Source organism: Cornus florida, unplaced genomic scaffold (genome assembly GCF_030987335.1).
Source record: "Cornus florida cultivar Cherokee Brave unplaced genomic scaffold, ASM3098733v1 CherokeeBrave_3.0.0_Hap2_Chr05, whole genome shotgun sequence".
Lineage (NCBI taxonomy): Eukaryota > Viridiplantae > Streptophyta > Magnoliopsida > Cornales > Cornaceae > Cornus > Cornus florida.
Window position 1 is genome coordinate 75101055 of NW_026775575.1, and position 20858 is coordinate 75121912.

At 32.5% G+C, this 20858-nt stretch overlaps 1 protein-coding gene across 1 annotated transcript; it reads right to left on the minus strand.

The window, feature by feature from the left end:
• Positions 1-990: 990 nt before the first annotated feature.
• On the minus strand, positions 991-10325 carry LOC132306896 (protein NETWORKED 1D-like). The gene is made up of 5 exons (XM_059804482.1): positions 10135-10325; positions 9665-9735; positions 9377-9524; positions 3653-7131; positions 991-2376 (listed from the first exon to the last, which is right to left on the minus strand). The coding sequence occupies exons 3-5, from the start codon at positions 9477-9479 to the stop codon at positions 1273-1275; spliced, it is 4686 nt and encodes a 1561-aa protein (XP_059660465.1). The 5' UTR covers positions 9480-9524; positions 9665-9735; positions 10135-10325; the 3' UTR covers positions 991-1272.
• Positions 10326-20858: the final 10533 nt, after the last annotated feature.

Here is a 20858-nt window from a genome sequence, read left to right on the forward strand (position 1 = left end):
GGATTTTTAACAGTCCAATTCGAGTTACGGATTTAATTTTTTTGAATCCGCCATCGATCCGTGGGTGTAGCAATCGGATTCGATCTGCAAATCAAACCGGATCGGATCGGATTCGTGGAGCAACGGATTATTTTTCCACCCCTAGATTTATGTGAGTAGGTGTTGATGTCATCATGGTCACAATTATATCCCTAACGTCATGATGACATTAATTTCTACTCACATAAAATTAATGGGATTTATCTTGCCTGTCGGACTCCGACGATGTCAAGTTGTGTTATATGCTGATTGTATTGGATTCGCAATGTTGCTTTGGCTCTGCTTTTTGAGCTCATTAAAAAGCTCTAGTAGCAGTGGTCACAATGAAAGCTGATTTCTTGGGAAATTGGTCACAATGAAAGCTGATTTCTTGGGAAATTTTAAAGGAAAAGCTAATGTTTGCTTTTATCAGTATCGAAGCTTGAAAGTGAGAGCTTTGGAGGGGCCTTGCTCACAACTCACAAGCCACAAACGTATAGCACAGTATAAGCCTCAATGGCATGTAAATTAGTCATATGTAAGATCCATGAAAAGTAATGTTGTGGGTTCATATGTAGACTGTATTTTAAAAGCAAAACACACACACACACACAGAGCTTGAGGTCTGAGAGCAGTGACTTTGTATGAAAACATAAAAATTAGTGAATGTCCTCTCCTTTCTCAGACACATTGTGTAAGGCGGAATAACACCGGGCAACGACGATGAACTGACATTGAACAATTTCAATTTTTTCTTGGTAGATCTTCACGCTTTAGAAAGATGAGGATCACTATTCTTTGATGGTCTGCAAACAAAGCGTATCATTTTCTCCTAGCTAATTTCCAGATTATTAAAACCACGTATTCTTCGTTTACTTTGACAGCCAAACTGCATGCAATGTACTCATTGATAGCAAAAATGGCATACATCGAACTACATGACAAGGACAACAACAGCATTCCATTGAAGCATTTGTCAGCAAGGAAGAAAAAAACTGATTAAGCATAGAGAAATAGTTTTCTTCTCAGTGACATTTGAATTATTAAAAGGTGAAAACTAAAGGAAAAAAGAGCTCCTACTGGGAGGAGCGTCTTTAGACTAGATGGGGCTTGACATGTACAACCGTTCCTCTAAACTAAAGAAGACAATTTACTCTTCTTCTAGTTGATCCAAGGGAATACATGCAAGTCCATGAGTGTCTATAGGAAGGAAAATATTATACACAATGACGAACTTTCACTAATATCGTAGTTTCACTTTGTTGGAGGCTGGACGCATCCACAGAATGGTGCTTTCTTTCGCCTGTAGCTACTTCTTGCTGTTGCACTGTAGAGATAGTCTCGTAGGACAATTCGTCTTTTTATTTCTGGAATTCTAGTTCTTCCTCTGCTTTCTTTTTCGTCATCAACTCGCAGCAAGACAAACTGTATTTTCTGTAACTCCAACTGCAAACGTCCGATTTTCTCTGATGCTCTTCGTGCCTGTTGCAGAATTCTCTTTCTTCTAATAATACTCCCACTCACTTCTGACTCCATTTCGGATTTCCCATCAGAGGACATGGTACCATCTTCAATAGTCTTCATCAACTTACCATTGAGATCAAACAACTTCAGGATGGCCTCCTCAGCTTCTACCAGCTGCCCCTTCACATCATCACATTCAACAACTTTTCCCTTTTTGCTTTTCTCAGAAATCTCCATGTTCCTCTTCAAATCTTGCACGGTAATTTGAAGGTTTATCAATTTCTGGAAATCAGAATGAAGTTTTTCCAAGATTTTCCTCTTGTTGCCTTTCTTATGGGGCTCTGTGGATCTCGGAGATATCTCTAATTTGTCCACACTCATCTCTTCTTCGACCAGCATTTCTGAAGTGGGATATGCACTCTTTCCCCTTACCGATTCAAGCTGATGGTACTCGATATCATTCTCAGTAGGTGGACTTACTACCTTCTTTGCCTGGCTAACAGTAAGATCGATGCTACCACCAGTATTGGCAGTTTCCCATAATTCAAGCATCTGATTATCAGCCTCAAAAAGTTCTGTCCTGCTCAGCCCATAGGACGGATATTCAGATATTTGATCAAGCAGAATGTCTTTCGTCACAAGTCCATTCTGTGCTTCCGAGATTTTAAACAGTGATTTAGCATTTTCTCGTCGTGAGCTACTTCTGGATTTTCGTCTGGCATTTACATTCAAGTTGTCCTGCATTGCAAGCTTCTCCATCTCAATTACTGCCAATTCGATGACTTTTACTCTATTTTGCAAATACTGGAAGTCTGAAAATGTATCTGGCAATGCAACAGTTTGATCTTCATCCAGACAGCTTTCAACATGTAGATAACTCAGCAATTCAGCATCCTGGAAAACAAGCATTTAAAAAAAAAAAAAAAAAACAAAAAAAAAACAACATATATTCAGCAATAAAAACAACTTCCAAAAATTACATGCAGTCTCCTTGCTGGTAACACAGCTGATAAAACTGGAAACTGCTTCAAAATCTTTGCATGGTCCGTGAAATCTTAGGATTACTGGGACACAAGTAAATTTGTAAAAATGACCACTTTCCCTCCCTACTCTAGGTCAAAATGAACTGGCTACAACAAATTATGATGTTTATTTAACCTATTTTAAAATTTCATTGAAAGAGATTCCAACTAAAAGTTCAACCAAATTAGCAGTTTTAATAAGTATTTCCATTTGGGTAAATGCATGTTTTGAAATCAAGGGATTTGAGTTTAAACAAAAGAATGAATATTGAGGTTAGATTAGGAAATCCAAAAGATGCTACATTAAATATATAGGAGACTATTTTATTATAGTCATTGAATGATTTGGGGTCCTCCCGGCATGGATTTCAAATAACTCCTTGAACTTTCTTATTTGAAATCAACACTAATAAGGATCTCAAATCATCTATGCTTAATTAAATTTAACCTACTGGATTTAAATTTTAACCATCCATCTTAATTAGTAAAACTTGAAACCATTCATTTCAAATCCTTCAATCCTAATGAAGCCTTAGGGAACTAGAGACACAAGGAAATCAAGCTGAAGAATGCGAAAATCTTCAACAAACGCTCAGGATTAAGGCTTCTAGCTTTAACCAAGACAAAAGTTCAACTGAATAAATCATTAATAATAGTTTCCCAGTTTTATTTATCACACTAGTGTGAAAATGCGGGTACAGGTTGAAGGAGGTTGAAGGAGCTTGAAGAGAGAAGAAATCTAAAGAACATACAGAGAATAAGTAAATACATATATAAATTGTTTTTGCATGAAAAAAAGGTTAAAATAGATTAATTAATGCAGGAATGATACTACCAATTTCCAGTAACAAGCATTTAACACGGTTAGTTGATTGATTAAAGCTTTGACACACACACACACATATATATATATAAAGAACATACAGAGAATAAGTAAATACATATATAAATTGTTTTTGCATGAAAAAAAGGTTAAAATAGATTAATTAATGCAGGAATGATACCACCAATTTCCAGTAACAAGCATTTAACACGGTTAGTTGATTGATTAAAGCTTTGACATATATATATATATATATATCACTTCGAGTTCAGAAACAGCTTGTTAGAATAGCAGAGCATATTTATATTCAAATAAATGACATTACCTTTGCTTCTGCATTGTCAGTTTTTTGTAGCTTTGCATGCAAACGATACTCCAGGGATGATATGCAACTCCTCAAAGAAGTGACGGCTGGGACATATGCTGCCAACTGAGCTTTGAGTCCTCCATTTTCACCTTCCAAAGCACTAACCCTTTCTTTCAGCAGTTCAATATCCATATCTTTGGAAATGCTTTGATTGTTAAGGCTCTCATATGCTTCAGTAAGCTCATGAACCTTGTCTTTGAACACAACTTGACATAGAGTGGAGTACTGCAGTTCACTATAGAATGCTACACACTTTGTCTCCCACAGGATAATCTCATTTTTTTCCTTTTGCAGTTCAGAGCACAAACTTTCCTCTCTTTGTTTACTTTTTTCATTTTCTTCGCGCAATTGGTGCAGTTCAACCTCCATTGTCTGATATGCTCCATAAAGGTACAAATTCTCCTTGCTCAAATGATTGTTCTCTTCAGACAGTTTGAAAATTTGCTTTTCTTGGTCTTCTCTTATCATCTTAACCCCAATATATTCACTCTTCAGATCCTCCACTACTTTATGCATTTGTAACAACTCATTCTTTACGACACGGAACTTCTGTTCTGATTCTGAAAGTTCTTTTTCCTTCTGATGCAGCAGATCCTTCCCATTTTCAATTTCATAAGTCAACTGATCACAAGCAAATGCAACCAATTTTAGCTCATCCTCTGACTTCTGCAGTGTCTCCTTCAGATGAGAATTTTCCATTTGCACCTCTTCTAACCTTCCTCCCATGGTTCTCAACTTCTCAAGGGAACCATTGACACCTTGAAGTTTGTCTAGAACTTTGCCAACCTCTGTCAGTTCCACAGATTTCTTATCAACCAAGTTCTCGAAAATCAGAAAGAGGTTATTCAGAGAAAATGTTTCACTTAAGATTGAACAGTTCTCCTCTTCTAAGGTGTGATTCTTTTCCTCCAAGTTCAAGAACTCCTTCATCAAGGATCTTTTTTCTTCAAGCACCTTTGAATGTTCTTTTTGTGAAGTCTCGTGAACTACCTGCATATCCAACAATTTCCTATGTAGATTCTCTATCTGTGTTGTTAGTGCCTCCTCCTTTTGGTCTCCCTCCCTCACTTTTAATCTGAAATCTTCACTCATCCCAAGAAGTTTATGGGACTCACTCTGAAAAAGTGGTAACTGCTCAGTCTTGATACTTAACTCCTGGTTAAGAACGTTTCTTTCCAACTGAATATTTTCCGCATCTACTCTCAGTTGCCCAAGAAGTGTGACAAGAACTGACATCTCAACCGCAAGCTGTTGATTTTCATCCTGAGTTATACAGACAGAATTCTTTGTATCTTCAAGTTTGCATATCATATAGTGTAGATATTTTTGGTCTTGCTCAACCTTATCTTCACACCCACGGTCTAGATCAATGTCGAGAGCCTTCAACATCTGATACATCCCCTTCCTCAATTTATTGGTTTGATCAAACAAGGATTCTACTTCAATCCTTTTTTCGAGATTCTCAAGCTCTAGTTCAGAAATCAGTTTTCTTGACATTTTGGATGCCTCCAAGAGTTTCTGACACTCAATCAGCAGAGAGAAGTTCTTTTCTTCCATATCTTGCACAAATCTCTGCAAGACAAAGATTTCAAATTCAGAATCCATGGCTTTATCATCTACATGCTCCAACACAGTCTGGTGCTTCTTGTTTAAGCCATTCAGCTCTTCTTTCAGACAGTAAAGTTCTTGCTGAAGAGCATTTCTTTCGTCCACCCGGAGTTCAACCTCTTCTTCTAATTTCCCTTTTGTCTTCCTTAAACTAAAGATTTCATCTTGCATATCTTTTGTTGACACAGCTGCAGATAAGTTGAGCACATTAAGGCTCTTGTTCTCCTCCTCCACCTTCAGGACTTCATTTTGCAATCTCAAATTGCTAGTTTCCATGTCCCTTAAAATTTGTGCCCTGTTCTGTAGCTCCAAAGCCAGAGATGTCAGTTCCTCCTGAGCTTGAGAGTGCAAATGCTGCAAAGTTTGGAAAGCAGTTTCAGCCTCCAGATATCGCAAGCGCTCTTCTTGTACACACGTCCAAAGTCTCCCCAATTCCTTCTGCTTATCTGAAAGTTCCTGAGTTTGAGCACCCACCTTCATTGTCAGAGATTCCAACTCGCATTTAAGAGACTGATTTGATCTATCCAGCAGAAGACACTCTGCTTCAGCACCCTTTAACTTTGCAGCTCCATTATCTATCTCACCATTAAGCCTTTGGGCTTCTTTTTGGGCACAAAAGACTTTTTCCTCTAGCTTAGAAATAGTCTCCAAGCACTGCTGGTACTGAAGACCTGCAGCTTCCTTCTCCTTAGTTAATACTGCAAGAGCTTGCTTCAGAGTTTTGACTTCACTTTCGGCTTTATCAGCTTGCTCAGTAATCTTTCTGACACCATCTTCAGCATGTAGTAATTTGTTCTTCAGATTCAAAATCATCTCTGAAGACTGTTTATTGTGATTAAGAACAGCATTCTTTTCAGATTCTTTTGTGGCAAGGTCTTGTTTTAGGGCTTGGACTTCAGTTTCAGCTTTACTAGCTCGCTCATTAAGTTCCCCAACATCCTTATTGGCATGAGAGAGAACCTTTTCTAAATTGGATATCCTCTCCAAGCAATGCTGGAATTGAAGAAGGTTAGCTTCCTTCTCAGCTTCTAATTTGGTTATGGCTTCCTTCAAATTTTCAACTTCTTCTTCAGCTTTGCTTGCCCGTTCAGTAAGTCCTCTGGAACCCTCATGTGCACGAGAGACTTCTGACTCCAGCTCGGATAATCTCTCCAAACTCTGTTGGTAGTGAACTAGGTCAGCTTCCTTTTCAGCTTCTAATTTGGCATGGGTTTCTTTAAAGATTAGAATTTCCTTCTCGGATTTACCCACCCACTCAGATGCAGAGAAAACTCGAGGCTGAATGTTGTTATCATTGCTTTGCATACTTTGTTCCATCTCCCCTGCATCATGAAAATTTAGGAACTTTATTACCCTTCCATCTGCAGATTTTGCATGGTCTCCAGACTCGAACGAATCATTGAGTTGTTTCAAGGCTTTTCTATTTGTTACGGAATCTGACTCATCTGTGAATACCCCGTTCCTCTTGACAGCATAGAAAGGAGATGAAGAGAGTCCTGAAGCATCATTTTGTAATTCGACAAGCTCAAAAAATGGTGACATCTCAGGTGTATGGAGATCAACCTCAGAAGCAGAATTTGCAGGTGCATCATCAACAAGTACCAAGGGAACTTCATTTGGAAATGCTTCTGCCATAGTCCGGTGGGCCTGATGGAGCACCCCATTTGCATGATCATATCTTTCAGCCAATGCACGATATGCTCGGTAGAACTCTTCAACTAATTTCATAAGCTCTGGACGCTTCTTATAGTACATCTCTGCCCTCTTGGCAAAGGAATCAGCATCTTCTTCAATGAGCTTGATCATTGATTTGACTTTGACATCCATATCTGTTCAAGTTGAGAATATATATTATATTGTGATGCAAACACAAATAGATAAATAGAAAGAGAGATAGAGATGGACAACAAGATTTATAAAATCAAAACTAGCTCAGAAATATAAATAGAACTGGAATGGTTCACAAGATCCAAATATTATGACTATGACCACCAACAAGGAAAGGGTTGGTTAGAGTTCTAGGCATCACCAAACAAACACTGGATAGGGAAAGGACAACCTTCAGGCGTATCTGGCAATTGTAAAATGGAGGATCTCGAGTTTAGTCTATACATGGCCTCTCAACCTCAGGAGCCAGATGAGCCTAAGCATCCTATCAGTCGGCTCAATGTTATCCTTGGATAATTTATCACAGCTTTATTTATTACACAAACTTTTCAATCGAATTATAACACTGACAAGGATCCCAATCATTCACCTACATGATATACAAAACGATCAGAACCAGGCACATTGTCACACCCACCAAAATGCAGAGAGGTTGCGCCATGCAGGTGGCACATAAGCGCTGACAAGGACTTTGCATGGCATTTGCCACAACTTATAATCAGGGGTAGGTTCTACAATCTTCCACATTTGCGTGGAAATTATAGAGTATTGTAGGGAGTAAGGAGGATTCTAGAATATTAGAGAGTTTGTATAAATTTGCAGATAAAGAGAAAATTCTATAAGATTAGGGAGTTTGTGTAAATATTTAGATAGATGGTTAGATGAAAAGTTTCAGAGGCTAAATATTAGTCATTTATTATAATATATCCTAACAATTGATTACGGAGGGATGTCTATATATAAAGGTGGATTGGTTATTTGTAGGCAACAACTATTGAGAGTGATAATAGTGATAGAAATTTGAGAATTAATAATACTGTACTATTTCTAGTGTGTACCGGAATAATAGTATGTTATTTATTTGTCTTTCCACCTATAAAAATGAAAATGATAAATTATATCCCTTCAATACAGTCCAAAAGTGTCTACCACGCAGCTATAAAAAAAAAAAGGTCTTACACTAACAAGAATCTCTCTCGAAGTGCATGCTGCTCTCCCTATTTTCTCATATTTGGAACCAGTTGCTTATTACTTGCAAATGGAAGGCTACTAATGAGGATTTATGAGAATGCATTTTTTTAAGATATGAAAAACTTACTTTCTTTTGTGATTTCAACCAATGATTGTTTTAATTTATTTAGCACCAATCGGTCTACAATTCAATCAAACTTATATTTGTACATTTCTATGAGAAAGCTAGCTAACTTTGTAAAAAAAATGTCAAGCCAATTGAAGAAAAATAAGAGAATAATATGAGGGATCCAATGGTTGCTACTTGATTCAAAACCCTGTGGTGGTGAACTGGTGATGGCATCAAAAAAGAAATGGCAACTGCACATATACGTGAAGAATGTAATAAAAAAGCAACATATAAAATCAAATTCTCTTCCACGCTGGTTTTTAAGCTGCAAGATCACATTGACACGAGACCACCATAATTTGGTGGCTGGTAATAATAAAATCCATCATATATATGTTTTCTCCATGTGATATAAATTCGTTATAGCCACTGTGTTTTCAGAACAATGTTAAAGTGACAAATTGTCAATAATTTATAGCTATAATTTGTTTTCAATACAATGACTAATTATTAATAATGCTTAGCAAATGTGGGATACAGAGATTAACTAGACTAAGGCATGAAAAAAATATTTAAAAAATCAGTTTGGCTTCAAGAAAAAGAAATTCAAGATGACTAATTATTAATAATGAGAGATTAGCCAGAGTATGGCACGAAAAAAATTACCTAAAAAACCAGCTTGGCTTCAAGAAAAAGAGACCCATCAAATATATATATATATATATATATATATATATATATATCAATAGATACATAACCACAAAATATTAAAAAAGTATATTAACGGATTTAGAAGCAAATTACAAAAAATTTAGCTAAGCACTATCAAATAGTCAAACAGAAGAGGTTTGAGAACAAATGCTTAGATAGCTGCTGACATTATAGAGGAATCTTAAACGAAAGACCGTTCAAGTTGCTTAATTCGGAAACTCACAGCTAATGCTAGGTCTTCATGGCAGCTACTAATACTATAGCCCCACCATAACCATTTCAAACATATAATTTGGCAATCTGATCACCGGTAATTATGCACAATAGGGGATCTAAGTAGTGCAATTTAAAATCAAACTGATAATAGGAAAACAAAGCGGAGAGGAAAGCTATACCTGCAAGATTCTCTTGAAGCCATTTCGAGTTTTTAGGGCTTATGTGGCTATCCCACCACCATGAGTACATCCGCCTAGAATCCGAGTGTGACAAAGTCTCCATGACTTGAACCAATGATGCACACTAACTATACCAGTGAGCCAAAACCTGAAGTTAAGAACAAACTATATAAGCCCGGTAATCGATTCGTGACAGAACCAGATGAATATAACATTAAAATAGACAGAAATGATTTTAAAATGGGTAAAAATAAATAAACACAATGCAGATAATGGCATCCAAATTACCTGGTTAAAAGAACCCCAAGTCGATCATGTTCATAAAGTAAACTCTGCCTTCAAATTAGTCTACAAACTACCTGATTGAACACCATATAAGCAAGAAAAAAAATATTAGATAATTTATATTTCAACCAGAATTACTTAAAATCAAGCAATCCATAGGTTTCAGAGTACACATTGTTTTCTATATTTTTATATCAACAATTGCATGATCATCAAACAAAATGCAAATTTTATTCAGACCCATAATACAAAATCAACAAATAAATAAAAATCCAAGCTTTATAGCATCAGAAAACAGTCTCTTCAACAACAATTCCTTAAAATTTGCGAGCAAAGAGTCCAGAAACAAAGAAACATGTTTAAATGATGGGTGTATGTATGTACTTGCATATAAACAAAAATATATGTGTACATGACGAAATTCAACATGAATAACGTTGTAACTGAGAATTAAAAAAATTAAAAAAACTCACCAAGTAAAATATAAAAAACAAATATCAAAACTGGGTTTGATTTTGTTTGGAAGATACTGAAACATCACTATGCTTGCTTTGCTTTTTCCTCTCATGCCATTGTTGTTAGATCTCTATTTCTGTGTTCTCTAGAGAATCTATTTGCCTTTCATGCTTTGCAGTTCACTTTTACTGTTTGAGCCTTTAAAGCTCTGTCAAAAAACAAAATTCAATAAAATAAAATAAGGAGAAGATATAAAAATTATAAAAGCAACGGAATATTTCCCTATTGATTTCATTTTCTAGAATTTTTGGTCACCATCCCAAAAAATTGAAAAAAAACAGTCTTATTTTTGTAATAATTAGATTTTCCATTTATAAATAAATGTGTAAGATTGGCATTAATGAGTTTGGACAGCAGGAAAATAAAATTGAGTGACAATATTACCTAATTTTTTCATTATTACCTAATTTTGATTTCTTGATAAAATTTTAGAATTTATAATAATGATATTTTTTTATTTTTTGTAAGTTCCAACATAAAATGTTAACTCCTCCTCATTACTTTATTTATAAAAAAACAAAAATCTGTTTAAAATTTTGTTTTTTTCTTATGAAATCAGTTGCAACATAGACCTATTCCGTCTTAAACCTGTTATTGGGAAAGTGAAAAGGCAATGGTACCCCAACTAAATCACCCACTCACAATGACTCTTGAGAAGATTTTGTTGTAGACTCTTTACTGGGGACTTTAGAGAATTTTAAAAATAAAAATTATAATCACAAGAATTTTTTTGGTAACTTATTAACACATGAGAAATTATTAGGTCCACGAGGTACCAACATAGTACTACATTTGCTGAATGATTAGTAATTATATTATCAAACAAATTTAAGAGTAGGAAAATGATTTTAAAAGCAAAAGAGTTATACAAATTTTTTTGACCAAATATGTTTTTTAATTTATTAACAATATATAAAGAAGTGGATCGACTGAGTTTGTAACTTTGAAAGTATTTTTTATTTTTAGATAATTAAAATAAAAAAAAATTTTACAAAAATTCTGCTCAAATCAGTTTTATGAAAAATTAGTTATAAAAAGAAAAATAATTTTTTTACCAAAACTATTTTTAGAGTTATAGACACAACAGATCATAATCAGATCATAATAATTTTCTCACATTCAATGAGATTGTCCACTATTGTGATTGTAAAAAATATGGAGGGTGTTTCGGTAATCTTACCAACAATGCATTTGTCATGGCACACGCTGTCGGGCTTTTAAAAAGGTGAGTTTTGGTCGGTAACCAATGGTCACCAATCGTAATTTCGTAACAAATACGCTCCGGGAATTAATACCGGAAATTGATTTTTGATCAAACTAAATTAAAGTCAAATATCACTCACATTAACGCAATTTATGGCTGTGAAACAGTCCATTTAGTAAAGTCAATCTTTCACACTCACATTTTGGCACATTTGATTGCTGTGAATGAGTCAATCTGCCTTAGCACAGCTCACTAACCAAATTTATTTTTTTAATTTAAAATTATCACAAAACAATAATTAGATATTATTTTTATTTAAAAATTCAAATAACTTTCAAAAACTCAGAGAATATTAAGTCCCGCTACTGGGTGCACACAGTTTCGATTCCTGACGAAACCGGAACCGGAACCGGAACCGATCCCAACGGAACCGAAATTATTATTTGAATTATTATTTGAATCAGAAAAATATTAAGTCCCGCTAACAGTTCCGGTTCTTACAGTTTCTGGTACAATTGGAACCAGAACCGAACCGAACCTAACAATTCTTAGAAATTAGAATCGGAACCGTTGGGACATGAAACCGAAACCACATTTAAAAAATAAAAATTAAAATTAAATTAAATTAAATTAAAATTAATGACTCTAAAGCCATTGGTAGTGCATTTTGATGTATAATATTGTACACGGGAACATATTTTACTATATATATATATATCTTTTTGTATGCATCAATAGATGTATATATTAGTAATTATATAATTAAAAATATAATATTTATTATTATTTAACAGTTTCGGTTCTGGAGTTTGAAACCAGAACAGGAATCGTGAGAACCGGAATGAAGCACCGATTTCTATTCGATTCAATTTCATGGTTTTTTTGTACACTCTAGTATCGCAGAACTTCTTAAAAGAAAATGATAAGCATTTATATATTTTAAAAGTTTGAAGATAAATAAAAATTGAGATCATGACTTTAAGTTTTTCCATTACACCAAAGCTTTTATCATTTATACCTTAAATGATTATTTTTTTTAATACTCCGTGATTAGTAAGATTATTAATATTATGAATATAACCTGCAAAAAAAATATTATGAATATTTTGACCAAAAAATCCAATAACATATACTAAATTCTTATAATAAAATAGTGATTCAATGATGTGATGAAAGGGCATGGTTGGAAAACTTTTCTTCGTGGACCGACCTGAATGTATATAGTTTAAGAGCTAGGATGAAGTGAAATTTATTTATTACTCTTGCTTAAAATATTTAATTTTAAGACAGTTAAAAATATATATATATATAGCATTGTCTTTTAAAGTATCGTGAGATAAGGATAAGAGTTGGTACTGCATCAATTCTAAGCGGTGAGCTCATATTTATTTAGATGAAATAATGAAAGGTTATCTACTATCCAAGAACATTCATTATGCACTTAATTTCTTGATGGCATTGTTTTGTTGGATATTTTTATGCTTTCGTTTGGTAAGATGAAAAAAAAATGAATAGGAAGGAGAGAATAAAAGTTAAATGAGATATTTTTAGAGGAGAAATTGCGTCATTGCCTTTTTTTGTTTGGCTAAATGAAAGAGGAGAAAAAAAAAATTACCTTACTTTCTTAAGAGAGGAAGACAGAGAGTTCATTAATATTGACTTTATCTAATAATTATGAACAGTAAGAATGTAATTTTAAATTTTAAAACAGTGTCAATTCTCTTAATTCTCTCTCTTTTCCTTCCATATCAAAACAGTGTCAATTCTCTTATTTCTTTCTCTTTTCCTTCCATATTGGGAGTGATTAAAATTTGTAAATTAGGAAAGATGACTCATATATATAAAATGTCATTTAAGAGTTTTTTTAAAAAAAAAAAAATTTATTTTTCATCGCTATAGTATCAAACGCTACAGTGCGGAAACATATAGGAATACCAAATTGATGTTTCGATTTTTTGCCACTATTCACAAAATGTTTTCGCATTAAACAATTTTTACCAAATCCTTTTTTTTTTACTGTTCACTATTACGATACTCAAACAACAAAAAACTAAAAATAAAACGTGCACCAAATAAGTCTTAAATAATCAAATGCGGAGTAGACTATGAAGATGGAGTTCGCCTACTGGTGTCTACTGTGAGCTGATCTCCACCTTCTATTCTATCCTAAAACTGTTTGGTGCACAGGAGAAAATTCAACTTTTACATTGAGATTGTTTCGAGCATATCAGACAATATAATATATATATATATATATATATATATATATATATATATATAAAGTTAAATTATGGCATCGAATGCAATAATGCCCTCAGTTTGAAAGTCAAAGAGGATAATTATCTGTTTCTTAATCTAGTAATTAATTTCATAGCAAGTTAATGACCCATGTTACGCATGCAAAGACTCCATATTAGTATATTAGAAAACAGCACTACATGCAACCTCAGCTAATAGGGACCGTAGAAACCTAATCATAAAATTTATCTATATATATATAAAGTTAATTTATGGCATCGAATGCAATAATGCCCGCAGTTTGAAAGTCAAAGAGGATAATTATCTGTTTCTTAATCTAGTAATTAATTTCATAGCAAGTTAATGACCCATGTTACGCATGCAAAGACTCCATATTAGTATATTAGAAAACAGCACTACATGCAACCTCAGCTAATAGGGACCGTAGAAACCTAATCATATAATTTATCTTCAGGGCTGCACAAAAGAATCATTAACCTATACTTATTAGGTTCTTCATCCATTTTACACGGAGTTTTAGGAGAAAAATATTAATGAAAACATATTTTACTCTTTAGTATTTAATTCAATACTGTACTATCCACCCAAGGTGATTACCCTTGTTACATATGTATGTACATGTGCATGCACATATACTTGCAGGCGCAGAATTATATGCAACTCAGTATAGACAGGGGCAAAGACGGAATTGTAAAATGAATTGAGTTAAGAGGAAGAGTAATATTACATATGAATCGGTTTAAAAGAAAGAGTAGTATTACGTATGAATCAGGGTGTGAACTAATGTACAGTAGTACTAAAAAAAAAATATTTTGGATCTGAGCTATAGTCCAGGTTAACTCTTTGTAACTCCGTCCCGAAATACGAACAATTGCCCTTACTGAATTTTTTATTTTAAGTGTTATATCTCTATTAATTTTTTCTTTTCCTCACATAATTTTTTGGATATGTCCCCATCTGTAGAACACTAAAAAATTGAGTGACAAAAAATAGAGATCAATTTGAGTTGGAGTTTATGATGGGATAACCATTTATGTCATTTTTGTATGTCTTGCATTTAATATAACAATTTAATTTTATAAACATAACAACTTTAAATTGATAATATAACAGTAGTTAAATTCTCAATCTTATAATATTGTAACACTATGTTATATGTTGTAGGAGAATTTGGTCGCGGTACAAAATCTTCAAAACCCGAGGGGATCCGAATCCACTTGCAAGAAACTAAAAGACAAATGTAGCATTCAAACATTCAAAGCTATGACCAATTTCCACCCACTCCCATGATTTGGGCTAGCTCTTTCTTTCTCTTGTCTCAGACAGGCATAGAAATCAATGAAAGAGGAATGTTTGTGTGGGATTGGAATAGCCAGCACTGCACATGTTCCCCCATCACTCATATATATATATATATATATATATATATATGGATATCTATATTAAAGTATACAGATTGGAATGTTACATTGCCATCATGTTGTTGGGTAAAAGTGTTAACATGTTTTAAAGGGAGAAGGATTAGGTCCACACCTTAACTGCCTTAAAGAGGTTCCAAAATCCAAGGCCCATGTGCATGCAGGTGACTCTTTCAATTCAACACACCATCTTGTTTACGTGGCTCTCTATTATTTACACAGCTTTTTCAGAGAGCGGTTAGGAAAAGTACATACCTTTGACATGTCTCTTTTTCTTTTTTCACTGTTTTTCTTCTAAATTAATTCATGGAAACACAAGTACAATAAATTTACACATGCACTGTTAATTGTATTATATTTATTAAGAATAGTAATTATCCTCACACGACACTTTTACATAAGTTAATTATGAAAATCATTTTGATTATTATTAAATATAATGATGTCATAACGTCATCTCTTACTCAATTAATTTTAGTCTAACGTGTATGTATCATTACTCATTTATTATGTATATATTTACAATTAAATGAGTAAAGCTATCAAGTAAGTATGTCTATCACTAAATTAACACAATTCTTGCTGTCAAATATTTTTTCTATCACTGAATTAACACAATTCTTGCTATCAAAGATTTTTTTTTTAAATAGATCTCTCATGAATACTCTTGTCATTTAAGGTATTTTGGAAGGAAAATATTTTTCAAGCCCAAACACTATTATTGTGTACGCATCTATTCAAAATCTAATATTCTAATGAAAGGGAGCCCAACTCACATTAGAATTTTAAAATTTGGATTGAGCTCAAGAAAATTTGGTTTGGTCTCCACTCTAGTTATTCATTTGTATAAAAAATCCAAAAAAAAATTGAATATAAATAAATAAAAAATTTGTAAACAAATTCTCAATAAATTCATTTTTCAAAGGACTAGAATACAATCAATTTTATTTTTTCTTTTCAAAATACTAAAATTATACTATAAACAGTCATATCAAAATTAAGGTTCAAGTTGGATTCGAATCTTTACTCAAGTCCAACATCATTTAAATTCGAGTTTAGAATTTTCTACTCGAGTCTAAATCTAACTGTAGAAATAGTTGCCGAATTTGTGATAAATATCGAGTTGGGGGAATCAAATTGAGTTTGGATTGATCAGTCCAAATTGCAGCTCTAAATCTTCCACATTTCAAAATTGGGTGACAATGAACAGGCTTGGATTTGGTCATGGACCAGCATATGAAGTACACTTGGATAAGCCGTTAACCCATCAATTTTGCTATTTGGGTTGAAAATTATCATACAAACATAGCCCAATGTTATCAATAAACCCAATTCCTAGATGACTCAGCTAAGCCCATAAAAACTAATGTCCATACCAATATCTTTGCTCATCCCAATTTTGCTGTCCTACGATCTTACAATCCAAAAATATTTAATTAATTCGAGTCTGTCTTTATCTTAGATTATAAATTCAGAGCGGGTACCCTTGAGCATCCCACTGATTTGTCAAGAATAAAAAGAAAAAAAGAACCCAACTGTTAATTACAGTATATTTTAATGGAATCTATAGATCCATATGAAACCCATAATTCAATTTCTAAGCTTTGTTTGTTTTGATAAGATAATTTTTTTTTTATTTAAAAAAAGACATTTTGAGCGTTGTATGACGTTTATAAATTGTTTTAGAAAAATGATAGTAACATGCAAATTCTCTAACAAGTAACTAAATTGGGGGAAGAGCAGAGAAAAAATATATAATTACCATAAATATGTAATTTTTAATTTTAACCTTTCCAAAAATTTGAAATGAATATCTAAATTTTATATAATGAGGATATATTGGTAAAAAGAATATAAAAACTCTCTTTCCCCTCATTCCAACAAGAAGAAAAAAAGAAAAAATATGTCACCCCAAACATATTTTTTCTATCCATTCCATCCATCCAAAAAAAAAAAATTAAAAAAAAAATTAAGGAGACACCTTTCATTTCTCTCTTTCATTTTTTCGTCTTTCAAGCCAAATGAAGAACCCATTTGGGATTATTGTTGGAATAAAAAGACATTTTTATCAACAGAGCCGTCAAAAAATTACGGTAAATAAAAAGTATGTTAGGTATTTGGTAATACATTATAATAAGTATTTTTTATAATTAAATTATTTTTTAATTTATTTTGTAACACACTCCAATTTTCTTCCATTGCACTCATTTTGTCATTTTCTTTTAAAGGAAATGACAAGAAGGTCCTTAAATTCATTAATACACAATTCCTTATTTTATAATGTCATAATTACCTTTTATACAATTTTTATTTTTATTTTTATTTTTATTTTTAAGTAATTTACACTCACACCCCTCAGGTTTGCAATAAAAGACAAGTAGATACAATTAAGGAAGAGTGTGATTCAATTGCCCCCTCAAGTTTACAAACTTGAACAACAACACCTCAACCATGATAAGAATACATAATTGTCATTTGACTTTTAAATTGACTCATTTAAATCATGAAAGTACAATATTAACCTTTTACAAGTCCTTTGATTTGACTAAAATAACCCTTGACAAAAAAAAAAAACAAAAAACTCTACCTTGGCCCTCGCAATTTTTTTGCAAAACCTTATTATAGTTTTAAATTAAAATTATTTATGGTAATGTTTTACATAAAAATTAAAGTTGATCCCCTCAAATTTTTTGTATGATCTCTCTAATTTTTTTTTTTAAAAAAAATCTATATGGTTCCTCATATTAAATGTAGTTTAATAATTAAATTACTTTTAACCCCTTCAAATTCCAATAAACCTCTTGCTATAAAAGATCAAATTTAGTGAAAAAAAAAAATATTAATTATTATGGTAATCCTTATAACAATATACTATATTTATGCACACATATATTCACACACATACATAAATATTTGTTATGAATTAGAAAGAAAAAAAAAGAAGTATTCCCTTCTCTTCAATTTTATTGCATATTATGTATAGACACATTTTAACAATATACATTAAAATTGCACAAAAAAAAGGTCTTACAATAATTTTATGTTATTTTAAAATTTTAATTTTACATTTCTAGTTTGGCCCTACCAATTAAAAATTATTGGGTAGGCCCCTGTATACATATGGGCCATATGGCATTAGCAGCCACAGAGGTGGAGTTTGAATTTTTTTTGTTTTTTTAGCTAAGGGTCATTTTGGTCAAATAAAATGATCTATAAATGTTAATATTGTACTTTAATAGTTTAAATGGGTCAATCAAGAAGTTAAAGGGTAATGTACTCTTATTATGGTTGGGGTGTTGTTCAAGTTTACAAACTTGAGGGGGCAATTGGATCACACTCTCCCTAAATTATATCTACATGCCCTTATTGCAAACCTGAGGGGGTGTAAATGCAAATTACCCTTAATTTTTTTATTATTTTTTTTCCGTTCTTTTTATTTTTTCAGCTACATACTAATAATTTTATTTTTGGCAGTCAAAAAGGATAATTTATTATAGCAAATTTTTTTTTTTTTTTTTTTTGGGTACAATTGCTAGAGATATTTATTTAACAAAATTAACTTTTTTTCAATTCTGTGAAAGAGGTAACTTTATTTTTTGGTAATTTTTGATGGGACCTGTCAAAAGAAATAATTTATTCTATAAAAATAACTTCTCTTTTTTTTTTTTTTTTTTTTTTCTTTGGGTCTTGTCAAAAGAGATTATTTATACAATAGAGGTAAATTTTTTTTAATCATCTTCCTTTTGTATCTCCTCTTTTTTTTTTTGGGAGGGGGGGGATCTTGACCACAAAGATAATTTATTCAATAAATATGGTTTTTTGGGATTTCTTTTTCATGTCAAAAGAGATAATTTTTTAAATGGTTATTTTTTTATTTTTTTTTTATCAGGTTAAAAGAGACAATTTATTCAACATAACAAAATTTTATTTTATTTTTTGTCCCTTAAAAAAAATTATTCAAATTTTATTTTATTTTATTTGTGTCAGAAAATACTTAGAATATTAAAGATTAGAGATAAGAAAAGAAAATATGAAAGGGCAGTTGTGTCATTAAAAAAATTATTATTATTCACTTGTAAATTTAAGGTTAGAATTGTTATTTTATTTAAGATTGCAGTGCAATTGTTAAAAAGTGGAGTAGCCTCCCGTTTTTTTAAACACTTTTATCTTTATGATTAATTTTACAATAATATCTTTTAATAGCATGTTATCATATTTCATAATATCAACTTTATTAAGGAATCACTATAATTTGTCTTTATGAAAAATAAAAAAGTACACAGTAATTGACTAATGAAAAAAAAGTTACTTCAAATATTAAACCTGTACTCAGAATGCTAGCTTCGTTTAATTAAGAACACTTTATGAACGCAAATTTTTAAAAATAAAAGCGTTCTTTAAAGAGAAAACAAAGGAATAATTTTGATAGATTTATAAAGAGAGGGAATTTTAGGACTACATGATGTAAAATTTCACAAAAAAAAATAAAAAATAAAAAATTTAGGCCAGGGTTGGGGTGGGGTGGGGTGGGCAAAGCCCATGCTGGCTCCGCCAGTTTTGGCTATGGCACATGCCGAGGGATTGCGACAGTGAACTAAGCTTTTATGGTAGAATTAAGCAATTTGATGAGGTGTTGGGACAAAGACATTTATTTGTACATCCCAAGTATTGTCCTGCAAATCATTGAGCATTTTGGGTGGTGCGTTACAAAAGATGGTTCCAATTTTGTCACAACGATCAAACCATGCATTCATGTGGTCTACAAAAACAAGCATATATATATATAGATTGCGTCAAGAATTTAGAGATCAATTCAAGAATCATTTGTGGGGGTGGGGAACAAAGTCTCTTTTGGATGGGGTGATGGCAGTTTCTTCCAATGGATATGCGAAAAAAAGAATGTAGAATCCTATGTGGACGTCCTTATTCACCCATGGAATATGTGTGTGTGTATATATATATATATATATATATATATATATATGGGAGGAATTATTAAAGGGCTCATATGAGCTATAGCCTAGGTCCAATAAATAAATAAATCAGTTCACAACCCGATCTATATACAAATTACTATTCTTCTTAGCCCAGTCCATATACAATTAATTTTTAGTATTACTCTTCCTATCAGCCCAATTCATATGTAATCAGTTTTTACTACTCTTCCTCTTCATAAACGGTGGTATTTGCCTCATAGGGTTTGGGCGTCTAGTAAAGAAATTGCAAGGAGTCCCAGATGGGGTCCAATTTCTTATCTTTTTGAACAAATATAAATACAAAATATGTGAAGAGAATACGTAAAAGAAGAAGAATAATTTCTCTGAGATCTAGAAACTCCATTTAGATGTGATTTTTATCACCTGGAAACTCCAATTACTAAAAAACTTATCTTTACAGTTATGTTTGAAAGTGATTGTTGATTTACTTCAAGGTGTTCTTTAATCTTTACGTAATTTTAACATTTGAGTATTTTAATTTATTAATTTACAGAAAACAACATTTGGGTATTTTACCTTTTTTTTTAGAAACTAATTTTACCATATGAAGTTGGGTAACACTTGGGTTCCTTATCACTTGTTTATCATTAGCCACTCACTTTGTAATTTTAGTTCAGCCTCTCACTCTCTCTCTCTCTCTCTCTCTCTCTCTCTCTCTGTGTGTGTCTGGGTTAGTAGTTAGTAGTTAGTAGGGAGGGATACAAAGGTTCGGCTTCCAATTGACAACGGGAGCAACCTTATCACTTAAGTTACAAAGACATTCACACTAATGGAATAATTCAAATGCTTGAAAATCTACGAGC